General features: G+C 41.4%; 1 protein-coding gene and 1 long non-coding RNA gene across 7 annotated transcripts in view; one reads left to right on the top strand and one right to left on the bottom strand.

The window, feature by feature from the left end:
• LOC117352407 overlaps positions 1–16,254 on the top strand; it is a 139,164-nt gene that overhangs the window by 62,913 nt on the left and 59,997 nt on the right. The window lies entirely within an intron of this gene.
• TRIM66 (tripartite motif containing 66) overlaps positions 1–16,254 on the bottom strand; it is an 86,263-nt gene that overhangs the window by 27,908 nt on the left and 42,101 nt on the right. For all 3 annotated transcript variants that reach the window (XM_033928901.1, XM_033928900.1, XM_033928899.1), the window contains one exon: positions 15,170–15,346. In XM_033928901.1, the coding sequence (XP_033784792.1) occupies positions 15,170–15,346 (177 nt within the window). The remainder of the gene's footprint in view (positions 1–15,169; positions 15,347–16,254) is intronic.

Genomic DNA, 16,254 nt, shown 5'->3' with positions numbered 1-16,254 from the left:
CGCCGGCATTGTGGGGGGTTTGGGGGGTTGTAACCCTCCACATTTTACTGTAAACTTCACTTTTTCCCTAAAAACAGGGAAAAAGTGAAGTTTTCAGTAAAATGTGGGGGGTTACAACCCCCCACAACGCCCCCACAACATGGCGCGATCTCTATTAAGTAAGCCCCCCCCCATCTTAGCCGTAAAAACAGTAATTTTCTGCGGTGTGCGCCTCCATGCTGCGCTCAATTGTCTGGGCGCGCCTTTGTCCCGGCGCGCTTTTGACCTGACACCGTGGAGATGCTTTAAAATGAAGGCCTTAGTCTTATATGTGTGAAACCCAAGAACTCATTCTCTCTCTGTTGTGCTGTCAAGGGAAATGAAACTGCTGTAGAAGGAGTCCTTGTAATTTGACTGTCTCTTTTTTAATTTTGGACAGAATAGTAGTAGTATAATACAGAGATAACACTTGTTCACTGCAGGGCCGGCCTTATCACCCATGATGTCCTGTGCAAACAAAAGGAGCAGCCCCAGAGAATGTCCCTCTTGGATGCACTCCTTGAAAGCCGCCATAGCACTCCTGAAGGTCACACAAGGTCACACACTCCAAAAGCTGGGCCTAGTTCCCAGCAAATGATGTAATTGCTTAAAAGGTTAGCAAACTCGAGAGAGCACTTTTGCCTACAAATGCCTCTTTCCGAAACAATTCACAAATGTTAGACCACACATAATGCTAAACTGCAGCTGCCACCAAGGTCACAGCAAAGGATGGTAAAATGATTTACAGCATTTAAAGAATGCGATTCAGCTTACATCCTCCAATGTCTGACTGAATGCAGTAAATTGGCTATAAAGACATTACAAGAAAAAAATCCCAAAAGATCACCAACAGATTCCAAGTCCCTCATAAAACTATTATTAAAAACTATTCAACAGTATCATTCAACTAGTTCTCTTATAGAAGAGAGTAATGTCTGGCATCCAACATTAACTCTAAAACTAAACATGAGACACTTCCTGCAATTGAAACTCATCACTTCTAATTCTAAAACCAGACATGTCACAAGCACAGAAATTCCTCTACCAATGGATGTAAAACAGAAGTAGGTTATTTCCCCTTAAAATTTCAGTGTCACCCAGTACCTGGAGACTGGTTCTTTTATAAGGATGGTAATCTCAAGTGCCTATGAATGTTAATCCAAGAGGGCTTTTAAGATAGCCCTGCTGAATGTGTGTGACAGATCTGCATATGACTGAAGTATTGAGTGTATAAATCTACCTTATGCATATTTGTGACTGGTTAGTCATCATGTCATTAGTCTCAGACAAAGGGAAACCCCTACAGTCTCAGGCTAAGGGAAACCCCTAGGGAAATAATTTTAACCCGAGCATATAATTCGTTATTTACGTTAAAGGAAAAGCAGCAGCAAAAAAATTTGGGAATCCTTTGATTCCTTTCACCTTTAAGGATCAAATAAATTCTTTGGTCAAGAAATGCTTTTTCAGTTTACGAATACTGAGGAAGGTTAGATCTCTTTTTCATCAATGCCATTTCTCTGTTTTGGTGCAATCTATTATATTATCTCATCTCGGTTAGATTATCGTAATGCTATTTATCTTGGTGTTGCAAAGACCTGTCTCCGAAGATTACAGTTGATTCAGAATACTGCTGCGAAGCTGATTTTTGGAAAAAACAAAATTTGACCATGTGACTATTGCTGTTGAGCCTTAATTGGCTCCCGGTTTATCTCATGATTCAATTTAAATGTGCATGCATTACCTTCAAAATTTTACATGGTATTTTCACTCCTCTTGTCCCTCTACTATGGAACATTTATAGATTTTCCTATGCTAGAGGTGCTCAACAATTCAAACTTTCTCTATCTAGAAAAGGAATTATGGGTGACGCAAAAGCGCCGCCGTGAATTTCTTCTTTTGAAACCTGGGGTTATGTCCTTGGGAGCTACTTTTTATTTGTGACATCCTTGTTAAGTGTATTGTGTTTTACCGTACTGTTAAATATGTGTTCTTTGAACCAAATCAATTGACAACTTTTGTGGCAATGTCTCGCCTGGACAGAGAAAAATCTTAAGCCCTACAATTTGATTTAAATATGGGACCTCGTTTTCAGCGCTGTAGCTTTCAGCATTCTTTAATATACTTTTGTATTTCTTCTTTTATTTATTTTGCTGTTTCTAAAGTCTTGGATCAAAAAGAGAACTTGAGCATAAGTAGTTAAATGTTAATTTCTTTATTATTTGTAAAACCAAATTATGCTTTATTCTTGCTTTCTGTACAATGCGTTTGACAAGATTCCACATGAATGACTACTTCGGAAAATTGCGAGCCATGGAATCGAGGGTGAAATACTCATGTGGATTAAAAACTGGCTGGAGCATAGGAAACAGAGAGTGGGGGTAAATGGACAATACTCTGACTGGAAGAGCACCATCAGCGGGGTGCCGCAGGGCTCGGTGCTTGGACCCATGCTCTTTAACATCTTCATAAACGATCTGGACATACGATACGACAAGCGAGGTGATAAAATTTGAGGACGATACGAAGTTATTCAGAGTAGTGAAGACGCAGGGGGATTGCGAAGATCTACAACGTGACATAATCAGGCTCGAGGAATGGGCTGCGACATAGCAGATGAGATTCAACGTGGACAAGTGTAAAGTAATGCATGTTGGTAACAAAAATCTCATGCACAAATGCAGGATGTCCGGGGCGGTACTTGGAGAGGGTGGATAGGGACAGATTCTTCAGACTGAAGGGGACAACAGGTACGAGGGGGCATTCGGAGAAACTGAAGGGAGATAGGTTCAAAACAAACGCAAGGAAGTTTTTTTTTTCACCCAAAGGGTCGTGGACACTTGGAATGCGCTACCGGAGGAAGTGATCAGGCAGAGTACGGTACAGGGATTCAAACAGGGATTGGACGGATTCCTGAAGGATAAAGGGATCATAGGATACTGAGGGAGGAACTGGGATGTAACACAAGTATAGAAAGCTAACCAGGTAATGAGTATAGAAACCAGGTCGTGCATGTGCAAGACCGGAGGATTAGGACTTCGATAGGAAGACAGGACTTAAATGAGAAACCAAGGTGGCAAGGGAGCCCCCTCTGGTGATACAGACAGGTCGTGACCTGTTTGGGCCGCCGCGGGAGCGGACTGCTGGGCGGGATGGACCTGTGGTCTGACCCGGCAGAGGCACTGCTTATGTTCTTATGTTCTTATGAGACACCTCCCAGGAAAGGGACTTGGGAGTTCTGATCGACAAGTCGATGAAGCTGTCCGTGCAATGTGTGGCGGTGGCAAAAAGGGTGAACAGAATGCTAGGAATAATAAAGAAGGGGATCACAAACAGATCGGAGAAGGTTATCATGCTGCTGTACCGGGCCATGGTGCGCCCTCACCTGGAGTACTGCGTCCAGCACTGGTCGCCGTACATGAAGGACATGGCACTACTCGAAAGAGTCCAGAGAAGAGCGACTAAGATGGTTAAGGGGTTGGAGGAGCTGCCGTACAATGAAAGATTAGCGAAACTAGGCCTCTTCTCCCTCGAACAGAGGAGATTGAGAGGTGACATGATCGAAACATTCAAGGTACTGAAGGGAATAGACTTGGTAGATAAGGACAGGTTGTTCACCCTCTCCAAGGTAGGGAGAACAAGAGGACACTCTCTAAAGTTGAAAGGGGATAGATTCCGTACGAACGTAAGGAAGTTCTTCTTCACCCAGAGAGTGGTAGAAAGCTGGAACGCTCTTCCGGAGTCTGTCATAGGGGAACACACCCTCCAGGGATTCAAGACTAAGTTAGACAAGTTCCTGTTGAACAAGGACGTACGCTGGTAGGGCTAGTGTCAGTTAAGAGCGCTGGTCTTTGACCAGAGGGCCACCGTGAGAGCAGACTGCTGGGCATGATGGACCACTGGTCTGACCCAGCAGCGGCAATTCTTATGTTCTTATGTAGGTGCGCTAGCGTTTGTAGCACACGCAGGATTTTAGCGCACGCTAAACCTGTGCTACGCTTCTAGACCTAACGCTAGCTCAATGCTGGCGTTAAGGTCTAGCGCACACGCTATTCCATGCGTTAAAGCCCTAACGCACCTTTGTAAAAGGAGCCCTAAGTTGAAAATCAATAAAGATATAATTATATAGAAAAGGAATCAAGAACTTCAGCCTTTCTTTGGTTTTTAAATTTTCTCAATTATGGAATGAGCTCCCTTTAGCTTTGAGAAGCCTTTCATAAATCTTTTAAAACTTTTTTATTCGCAAAACATTTCAGAAATTAATCCTCTTAATTCTTGTTATTGGTGTACCTTTTTTTAAATTATTTTTAACCGAGTCGAGCTTCCTCTGGTTGAAACTACAACTGTAGAATCAAACCCTCAGAATAGGAGAAAAGAGAATACCAAGGGAAAGGCTCCTAACAAACAATTAAAACCCCAGAACTAGGTGGGCTTAGTTTCCCTAGCAACCTCAGAGGGCAGGACCAGGAAAGGGAGGAGTCTATAGCCTTCTAAAGAAGAGAAGACAGGTGTACTTTAAGAATCATGTCAGTGTGCACTGTGCACTATTTGAAAGAAAGAAAGAAATAACCAGTGTATATATCAGGTGGGTAATCACATGTAAGAAAATTAATTAGATCTGGGAAAAAAAAGGAGCATATATGCCCTTAATGAAGTTCAAGATAATGGGAGATTTTTCTAGTATTTCCTCTTGTACTGTGCAAAATACAACATCAAAGATGCCCATTTCCCACAGCTGACATATTCCAATTAATAAATTAAAATAAAAATTCTTTCTACCATTGTTATCTTTTCATGTTGGTCAATATCTCTCTTTTCTGGTTTTCTGTTTGGTCCTAATTCCTTCCAGGGTCTGCTGTCTATTCGACATTGCTCCTCTCTACTTCTTTGTACAGTTCTCTCTTACATCTGTCTATAATACCAATCTTTCCCTTTCATCTCTTTCCACATTTTCTTTTCTACATAGAAACATGACGGCAGATAAAGGCCAAATGGCCCATCTAGTCTGCCCATCCACAGTAACTATTATCTCTTGCCAAGCTCCTTCTCTCATGGCCTCTCACACACTACTACCATTCCCAACATCACTCCTCTATTTCTTCCCTTCCTCCAATATGATAATCTAATCTAATACTTAAGTTTGTATACCACATCATCTCCTAAAAGGAGCTCGATTTGGTTAACAAGTAAGTAGCTGACAAGATCAGTGTTATTTGAATTGAATATAAAGATATAATCCAAAGATTTTCTGCCATCTGATAAGGTTCACTATCGACGATATGCAGAAGTTTTTTATATATCCTAAGACAGTTGTCTAAATATTGTTGGAATAGAAGTGTTTTCATAGACTAACATTTCCCAACAATTTAGCATGTCCCTTCTCACCATCCCTATAGTGATCCAGCATCTTCTCATTCTTTCTTATCTTTTTCCTACCAATCCTGTTAATAGTCAAGCATCTCCCTTCCTCATCCACCACAGCTGCCAAGCTTCTCCTTCCCTCTCCTTGCGCCTCCTACCTCAGCGGTGTAAAGGCAGAAGTAGTGAAACTCATGGGTGGCAGCTCCAAGGAACTGACAGTAGATGAGAACCCAGATGTAGAAGTAGCAGCAGTGCAACCACCAGCATTTACTTAATTCAATCTGAGATGCCTCCTTCATGACATGCAGCTGCCAGCAGCATTTCCGCTTTCACTTTTGAAACATAGGGGTACAGCCAACTTTTTTAAATGATTGGGGTGCTACACCCAATAGGGTTATGTGAAACCGTCTGCCTTCACTCAGGGTCTATCTGCATTCACATGCCAGTCAGATTGATATAATTTCCCATAGGCCTTCGCTGACTTTAGTTATGCCAACTGAAAATGCTGAATGCTAGCAATAGCTATGCTGACAGAAATCACCCCTCCCTGGACACTAATAAGAGTGTGTGTGAGTGTCCCCTCTCTGGACACTATTAAGGAATTTGCCCAATATTTAGTGGTGTTGAAGCATCCACAGAGCTGGCTTCTATGACGGGAAATGCTGGGAGGATGCGCTGCTGCTCCTGAGCTTTCTTATTTCATTATTTATTTGCCATCGATCTGTTTTGCTGCTTCAGCCATGACTCATTTTTGGTTGACAGGAAAAAAAGATGCCAGTACTGGGTACCAGCTGAAATGAGAGATGGAAAAATGAGAGAGAGAGATAGAGAAAGAGAGAAATGGAAAAAAGAGAGAGAAAGAGAGAAATGGAAAAAGAGATGGAAAAAAGAGAGAGAGAAAGAAAGAGAGAGATGGAAAAAATAGAGAGATGGAAAAAAGAGAGAGAGATGGAAAAAAGAGAGAAAGAAAGAGAGAGAGATGGAAAAAAGAGAGAAAGAAAGAGAGAGATGGAAAAAAGAGAGAGAGCGAGAGAGAGAAAGAGAGGTGTAACTCTCATTGGATGCATGCAGATTCTAGGACTGTGTCTGAATTAATACAGTGGGGTTACACTAGGACTGGCTCAGCCTGTCCCTTTTAGTGTGAAGTTGTACAGGCCCAACCAGTCAACCAGTCCTCTCTAGCATCTCTAATCCTGGACTTCTCTTCAGTGGAGTCTTTCATTTGGGTCAAGCTGCATGAGTGTCTTGTGAGGTCCATAAAGGGTCCAGCAAAGTAACTCTTGTGACTAGGCAAAACATTTTACTTGTAACCTCAAATTGACCATGGAGCCCGAGATCCTGACCTACAGAATGGACTTTTCAAGCACAGAATGGGAGAAAATCCTTACTAAATCAGAGATACCAAAAGCGAACATAACAGCTCAATATTCTGGATGGACCAAGTTCAAACCAAGTTTGGAACGTGATGTGCAATAATTCCATTAACATATGCTAGAATAATCCCTGCTATACTGCTAAATTGTCTGCCATGTGGTGAAATGATTAAAATCTAGTACAAGAACACACTTTTTTTTTAAGTTTGGAAGACTCGTATTCACCTTCCAGTAGAAGAATTCAGCCAGATACGCTCTTATACTGTCTCCCAAACTGGCAGGTTAATCTTTATAAAACCATATTATTGAATGTAAAAATGTCTAAGAATTAGCCTTGCTTTTTAATGTTACTCATGTTCTATACAGCAAATTAGACCTTCTGAAGAGCAGTAAACCTTAATTAGGCTCCTGGGCACAAGGGTGGCCTCAGGTGTTACGATGCATTTAGATTTTTAGCACTGCAACAAAACGTGTATCATAAATAAAATGGTGCAATTTCAACTAGTTATTATCATCAGCTGGTACTGTTAATCAGCCTAATAGTGTTAATTACTACTAGACAATGGCACAGTGAAATGTATTTAAAAAACTCTGAGAAGCTTTTTGTCGTTAACCATGGCCTTTAAGCATATTTCCAATATCTAAATGTTATTAACATACATGCAGAAGAAACCACGTCAGGCTGCCATCGTCCGTCTCTAGCAGTATTCAAATCCAAGCTATAAGCCCTCTTTTTTCAAGCTGCTTTCAACTCTTAACTCATTCACCATCAGTTACCTTTTCTCATAGTATCATTCCTTCTGCTAGAAACAGCCCTGAGAGGTCCTGTCTGTTTGCCCCAATTAGTTTGTAAGTACTTCTGAGCAGTTCGTCTACTGAATGTTAAATGTACAGCGCTGCCCGCACCTTTCAGCGCTATAAAATTGATAAATAGTGGTAGTAATAGTTAGAATTTTTTTAACGTAATCTTTCTTTTCAACCGGATAGAATTCTAAAAATAGTGACTCTTGCTTTAAAATCTAAAGTCTTGTGTCATCATGCACCACTAATAGAGAAGTCTGAAACTTTTACCTTCAAACACTAGCATTATAAGTATTTTTGGCAAGGTAAGAAGGTTGTTCACAATAGTTTTGGAATTATTATTACTGCACCTCCAATTCTCTGTGGAGCAATAAGTGGACAAATTCTCATAGCAGCTCACATTACATAGAAAGCTTAAACAAAAATACGGCACTCAAATCAAGTTTTTATTTTCAGCTTGGGGTAGAGCTGGCAAAGAGTTTCATTTCCTACTAAAGGCCCAGAAATTAAAGCAAACTGCTTCCCTCCCTCCCCCCCACCCATTCATATCTTCCTGCCCGAGCTATTTACTTTTATGAACAAACCCAACCGCTTCCCTTGTGTGCATTTATTCAGCAAGAAAATGGGAGACAATTTTCAAGTTAACAATGGAAAAATGAATGCCTTCGGCAAGTTATGATCAAAAGCCTAACTACTGTATTTATCCTTATTTCAGAATCAGTGGAGTTTATATGCTTTCAAAGGTGTTCTCTTCATGGCAGTTAATCGAGTCGAGCATGCTTTTATTATTGCCTCTCTTGAGTTTCATGCAAATCTTAACTCATCCATACAATTTCAAAAAGAAGGACCTCCAAGATCTACTTTTAGGGTTAATGGAACGAGAAGAAAACAGAAACAGACTGCTCGACACTATTTTTTCTCAGTAATAGCAAATACTCGAAAATAAAATGCTCTTCTTAACAGAGAACTTCAAAAAGCATCAAGTTAACAGAAACTATAGCCATATACACTAAAGTTGTGTTATTCAAAGTAAACTTAGTTCATTATTTATTATAGTCTTTAAATTCTGCTCTACCGAACCCTCTATGACAAATCCTGTAGCTCATTTGGCTCCCACTGCCTTTCTCCTCCACAGGAGGTATTGCAGTACACACACAACCAAGATGGAAAAACTTATGGTAGGGAATTTGTGTGCGACATTTGAAAAAGATATGAAAACACTGCTAACATATTTCTAAGACAAAACAAATTGCATTTTAATCATATTATAAACTGTGTAGAGCTAGAGTTCACATGCCCTAACTTGCGTTAATGTCTGTTGTTTACTGAAGGTCATTATAACCTATTTACTAATAATATAATGGCATTAGTATGTGCTAATGCAGTAGCACTCTTTAGTAAATCTATGAGCTCTGAGGCCCATACAACTTCATACTAAAAGGAATAGTATGAGACAGTCCTAACGTGACTCCACTGTATTCATGGAGACACAAGTCCTGGAAACCAGAACCAAATCGGCATGTGTCCAATAAGGGATACACCAAGACTATTTTAATCCTTTACTCTCTGTAGTACACTTCTCCCTCGTCATTTGCGGGGGATACGGGCAGAGCCGGACCGCGAATGCCGAAACACCGCGATTATCCGGCTCTGACCCACCCCCACCTCCCTGCCGCCTTCCTGGCCTTGCCTGGTGGTCTAGAGCGCTTTCGGGGCAGGAGCGATCTTCCTCCACTCCTGCCCCGTGCAGATTGCCATCAGGAAATGGCTGTAAGGAGTTCCAGACATAGTCTCGAGAGACTACGGGAACTCTCAGCAGCTATTTCCTCATGGCGATCTGCATGGGGCAGGAGCATAGGAAGATCACTCCTGCCCCGAAAGCCCTCTAGACCACCAGGTAAGGCCGGGAAGGCGGCAGGGAGGAAAAAAGATGGATTTTTTTTACATTAAGACTTTTTTAAATTTTCCCCCTCCCCAGAAAAAAAATTGCGATTATATGGAACCGCAAGTGCAGGAACCGCGAATGGGGAGGGGGACGTGTATACCCATGCAGTACCCTCCTCACAATAACTAAAACACAAATCTATATCTAAGCAGCGGTCGCCAATCATGTATCAATTGCGCAGCAGCATCCTATTCAGAATTGGGTCTGCACTCATGGACAGATGCCTTAATGTAGGCCAGCATTTGTGTCTCCTATCTATGGAGACTTGTACTGATGCTTAAACCCACCTAAGGCCATGTCCAGGCAAAGCCAAACCCATGCCCCACCTTGGGTGTGCTTAAGTATACCTGTGCATTTCTGTAAATGCACCATAGATGCCTTTCTCAGCAGCATTTTTTTCTAAAAACGTGCGTCCCGATTGGCTGCCGGTTGGCAGGACACCTACTGCCGCCTAAAATCGGGATACACAGTTCAAGAATCAGCTCCTTAGTACACACAAAACCATTTCATACATATTACACAGATTTGATCATGCGTTAAAACTTGAAAATAAAATGCACACACACATCTCAACCATCAATTCTAATTTTTCAATAAATTGTTCTGCCCCAATCATGCTACTATTTGGGACTCTGCCAGGTAATTGTGACCTGGATTAAGCACAGTTGGAAACAAGACCTTGGTCTGACCCAGAACGGCAACTTTTTATGTTTTTGAACTCAAAGGAAATTACATTCATTCAGTAACTGAGAAGACTTCTGAAGTCACCTTTAGATGAAAAATGCTGTGGAGGGGCATTTTAAATGAAAGTCTAAATTCGAGTTTAGATGTTTTTAGGACAAAACAAATCTAGCAAATGGCCATAAAAAAAAAAATATATATATATATATATATATATATATTTTTTTATTTTTTTTTTCTGATTTGAAAATGGTAAATTTTTCTCTATTGGATATGTGGATATATATATATCCAAATGAAAACCCCCTCAAAAATCAGCCATTGGGACATAGGAGGGGACAACATTCGTAGACTAGTAACACAGACATCCCTAGGGGGCGCTGCAGTGAACTTCACATAAAAGGTCCCAGGTGCACATCTCACCATAATTCCCTTAAATTGTATGGTAAGCCCTCCAAAACTCACCCAAAATCTACTGTACCCAACTGTATCCCACCCCAATAGCTTTTATGCCTGCAGGTGTCGCCTATATGTCAGTACAATAAGTTTTAGATGGGTTTTGGAGGGCTCACACGTTCTATGACAAAGTTTACTAGCTAGAGTATGATATTGGACTGGGTCCCCCTTGCACTGATCACTAGGCTACTCCAGAAACCTAGTTGCTTCTCTAAGAGGACTGATCATAACATCTGAAGCCGTCATACAGGCTGGTATGTACTGTTTCATTCACAACATGGGGGGGTTGGTGATGGTCAGTGATCACTGGGGAAATAACAGAGGGCCATATTGTCATACCTCCAGTGGTCATCTAGTCAGTTTGACTATCTTTTTGGCACTTATTCATTAGTGAAACAAGTCTAGACTTAAACGTCCCAAGTTTTGCCCTGAATGTTTTCTGCAATGCTCCACTATTGCAGAAAAACTTCCAAATCATTAGTCCAACCTAATCCCGCCCAAAACATGCCCCGACATACCCCCTTGAAATCTAGATGCACTGCAGACAACATAGAAAACAGTTAATGAAAAAAAAGTGTGTTTTGAAAATGGCAATTTGGACGTTTTAGCAAAAACATCCAAATGTCACCGTAATGTATGATCCACACACTTAGCAATTAAAAAAAAGTCTCCATTTGCAGCAAAAAACACGATGCCGCCATCAAATATATTTTAAGTTCAATTGTTTTTAATGCCTATTGCACATAGGGCCGTGGCCCTTATCTGCCGTCTATTTCTATGTTTCTATGGGGTGGGTCATTAAGGTGGGCAGACTAGATGGGCCGTGGCCCTTATCTGCTGTCTATTTCTATGTTTCTATGTTTCTATAGAGTAAAAATAAATGTATTTTAAGCACAAGTGTCTAATTACATGAGCAATCAAGCTTGGCAAGAAAACCAAGCACTCAAAGTAGCAAAAACAATAAAGAGCCTTCAGATACAAGTTATAGTTGGAGCAAAAAGAATGGTTTATTGAAATGTTTGGAAAGATCCAGCCCCAGGCCTCCTAGTGCTCCTTTTTCAAGCCACCACTCCTTCCCTAAAGATTTGGTGTATTTTGGATACTTAATGGGTGCAGTTTACAAAGAGAATGAAGGAGAGAAAAAGGCATAGAAGAGACTTTACTGGAACCTATAGCAATATGTGAAAATCTGATATAAGAACATGAAAATGTTTATTTACATTGGCTTCCCATTTTATAGTATTAAATTTAATTTTGATAAATAATCATCCTAGCTAATGATGCATCGTTAAGTATTGCAATTTCTTGTGCATTTATAGACCACTTTGCCGCTTATGCTTTATTAATAAAGGTTGTTTTGATGCTCCTTTTCGATGGGTTTATTATGCAGATATGTGCATAAGGCAATTTAAGCAGCCTGGAGAGGCTCTGGTCCACTTTAATCATGACTATCTATTTCACAACAGGGAATAAGATCCACACCAAAAATATAGTCCTACATATATACACACAGTGCGGACCAACACCAGACTTGATAATGTCTTTGTTGCCCGACAATCAATTCTTACAACAAGGAGGGAAAAAAAGGCCTCAGTGAGTGGGACAGACCGCCGATGAATAACATTCTGCAGTGCTACATAACCCAAACTCAATCTAATCATAGGTCAAAAAACAATAAATGTCTGCATTTGTATTTAATGCAAAAAGAAATTTATCTTAAAGATCCTTACGGAGCATCTCCGTTTCACATACGGCTTCTGTCTATATCCAACAGTATTGCAGGCACTTCTCTGTAAAAAAAAAAAAAAAAAAATTGCTTAAACTGTCCCACAGCCATTTTGAGTACACAGCTCAGGGAGTGGCAGAGCACAAGTAAATCTAAATAATAATAATTGCACCAGTTATCTTCTTTTTCAAGGGTCCTGCAGCAACAAGAGGGCATCCGTGGAAAATCAGGGGCGGGAAACTGCACGGGGACACCAGGAAATTCTTTTTTACTGAAAGGGTAGTTGATCGCTGGAATACTCTTCCACTCCAGGTCATTGAGGCCAGCAGCGTGCCTGATTTTAAGGCCAAATGGGACAGATACGTGGAATCTATTCACAGAGAAAGGTAGGGGAGGGTCCTTGGGGTGGGCAGACTAGATGGGCCGTGGCCCTTATCTGCCTTCTATTTCTATGCTTCTATGTTTCTATTCAGAAGCAGTCTTTAACCAGCATTGCTATAAGGAGTTCTGTCTGTCTCACTCACTGAGGTCTTTTTTTTCTCCTTGTTGTAAGAATTGATTGTCAGGCAACAGAGACACTTTCAAGTCTGGTGTTGGTCTGCACTGTGACAAACATTAAAAATACTAGGAGTCACGCTTGACAAACATCTATCCCTAGAAAATCACACCGACCTCATTGTCAAGAAAGGCCTTTCAGCACTCTGGAAACTCCGTACCATAAAGAAATATTTCGATGACACTGCATTTCGACTATTAGTTCAATCCTCTATCCTCAGCATACTGGATTATTGCAATATCATTTACCTAAGCTCCACAAAGAAAATCACCAGAAGACTAAAACTGATTCAAAACACAGCTGTCCGCCTCATTTTCGGCCTGAACAAATGGGAACACATCACCCCCTTCTACCACCAACTGCACTGGCTACCCTTCGAATCCCGAGTCCTCTTCAAGTTCGCCTGCATCTGTTACAAGATAGTATTTGGTCTCTCACCAAAATACCTCTCCCCACATTTCAATATGTATTGCACCAACAAGAAATCCCGCAGAATCCAGTTGTTTACCTTCCCCTCCATAAAATCATGCCAGCTCAAAAGATTCATCGACAAAACCTTCGCCTTCCAGGCGGCCAAGCTGAACCCTTGGCTAGCCCAAATGATGCTAGAGGCCCCGACCTACCTAGACTTCAGAAAACTTCTCAAAACACACCTCTTCCGCGAACAAGACCCTTAGTCCTTACTCCCCGCATACACTCCAACCCCCCCCCACCCCCACCCCCCTCTCCCCCCCCTCTTCTGGTTTCCCACTCCCTCCATTTTATCCTCTAACCCAACTACGATAAACCTGTGCCTCCTTCCGCGCTACCTGCAATTCCGAAAAAAAAAATTTTTTTGTAAATCCGGGTTCAGACCGGATCCTAATGTAACGAATGTAAACCGCCTAGAACTCTTTGGGTATGGCGGGATATAAGAACCTAATAATAATAATAATAATAATAATAATATATTCCACTTAAATCATGCCCAAGGTTTTCCGTGGCATAGAGTAGTAGTTTTTAAGATTTGGCTTTGTGATGTTTATTCCTAAGGTTTTATGTTCGTACTCTATAAACTGTCTAGTTGTAAACGGTATATAAATTTTAAAAATAAATAAATAAAAATTGTCGTCTTCTGCTGAAGCACTGAATTCAGCAGCACTAAACTGGGCAGTGCCACCGACTATGGTAGGCTTGGGGGTAGTGCTGGAAGGAGCCGGGGCTTGTGTGGATGCCGACGATATTCTGCTGAGGCCTGCATAAGCAGGTGAATTTAGGACAGCCCAAAAGCTGTATCAAAATTCACCCGTTTAGCTTACTTGGCCCCTGGCTGAAAATCAGGCCTGGACCCGCTTTCTCCCTCCCTCCCCAAACCCTACCTTTCAGTAGTTCAGGTAGACCCCCCCCCCCCCCGGGCCTACTTTGATCCCCAATGGTCCAGTGGAGTTTGTTTGGAACAGAAATAGAGCCCCTTTGATCCTGCCCCTTTCAGCCGCTGGCCTAAAATGGTATTAGGATATTCTCAATTTTCTTCTCAGTTCCTTTCCAAATAACTCCTAACATTCTCAGGTGGGTTTTTTTGGGGGGTGGGGGCTGGGGGGGGGGTAGTTTACCACAGCTGGATTTCAATGTGTGTTGTCCACAGTAGTTCAGAGATATTTTTCCTAGACTTAGTATTGAATCCAGCAAATGTGTACTTGATTTATTTTCCTGTGCACTTCACTTTGCATTTATCCACTGCACAGAAAGTTTGGAGCATGGATGATTTGCTCTATCATGCAAGCAGATATTCTCTTTTACTAGACGCCTTTCCCTTCGTTCATGAGCTTCTAAAATAGGCACTCAATGCATATCGCTGCTTTAAAACTATGCGAAAAGAAAGTCCAGATCCGCTCTGGGATAGGGCAGTTTGACCACTTCACCTCCTCTACCAGACCACGAATCAAGACATGTTTGGAGGGAAAGCAGGAAAGAGTAGTGGTGTGCCAGCCTCTCTTTGCCACCAGTAATTGTAAAGAGCCATATTGTGGCAGTTTCCTTCATAGCTTCTTGGCCTTTTGTCTGCTTTCAAGTGTAGGGTCTGAGTTATGAGTTCAAGATGGTCCCTTCCTGTGACCAGGTCTGCCTCTAAACAATGTGGGGAAGGGGTTTCATTTCTTATCACCGGACCCCCAACAGCGATGCAATTACATTGCAACCAACCTTAAACAAGTTTCTTTCATGGCACAATACTACCCAAAATAGAAGAAAACAAGGAGGACTGAAACGCCCAATACCTTTCTTAGCTGATTTGAAACCAGTGGTGACAACTGAGTGTCCATGGTGTCCGAGAGATGTGCGGTGGCAGTTACTTGCTCATTTAAAGGCTGAGATTGGGATGCAGCTAGTGTACAGCTACTGAGAGGAGGAAATTCTGGCGGAGGATCTTCTAAAACACTAGAGTTATCACAGACCTGTAAAAGAGAGAACAGGATTAGGATAAAGTTATGAAACTGTGTGGTTGCCATTAGTCCACCTGGATATATGAAGCTGAAGGTCATAAAGGTTGTAGATGAGACCTATGCTCCCTCTAAGCGGAGCACGTGAACAATCGCTATGGTCGTTACAGGGTCACTCACAAAAAATACTGACCAGACCCAACTGTCAAAACAAAATTAAACTAAATCAATTACATGTGTGTGACAGTTGTTTGTGCATTGCTAATACTGGGATCAAAAATAGTTGGTTGCTGCTCACACAAAAAAATTTGCAGACACCTGACCACTCCTTAGAGCAGGGATCTCAAAGTCCCTCCTTGAGGCCGCAATCCAGTCGGGTTTTCAGGATTTCCCCAATGAATATGCATTGAAAGCAGTGCATGCACATAGATCTCATGCATATTCATTGGGGAAATCCTGAAAACCCGACTGGATTGCGGCCTCAAGGAGGGACTTTGAGACCCCTGCCTTAGAGGGAACACTGGGAGACCTTTGTGTTTGATCAGCTTTGGAGACTTATCCTCATTTTATCAGTTCAGTCTTGATACAGAGAGGATAACTCTTGAAGCTTGTCACAGATATGTTAATCTAGTCCAATATAAATGTATCATCTACAACTTTTTCAACCCTCAATTCCACCAAATTCAGAGGCAAACATAAAATTGTTCATAGAGAGCAGCCTGAAACCATTCTTTGCAGCATAAGAAAATGATACCACTGGCCAAAGAGGTTCAGATGTTTAACCTTTAGGATAACTCACTAATTTTGCGGAATTGACACTCCGGGATAAATACTTTTTTAAAGGGATATCATCTACTTCATTGTGAATAAACCAATTTAAGAGGAAAAATGAGAGACTTTACTGCTATAATTACTGGTATAAT

The sequence above is a fragment of the Geotrypetes seraphini genome, chromosome 19 (assembly GCF_902459505.1).
Source record: "Geotrypetes seraphini chromosome 19, aGeoSer1.1, whole genome shotgun sequence".
Taxonomy (NCBI): domain Eukaryota; kingdom Metazoa; phylum Chordata; class Amphibia; order Gymnophiona; family Dermophiidae; genus Geotrypetes; species Geotrypetes seraphini.
The sequence above is the reverse complement of the archived record's forward strand: the minus strand, read 5'-3'. Positions and strand labels throughout refer to the sequence as shown.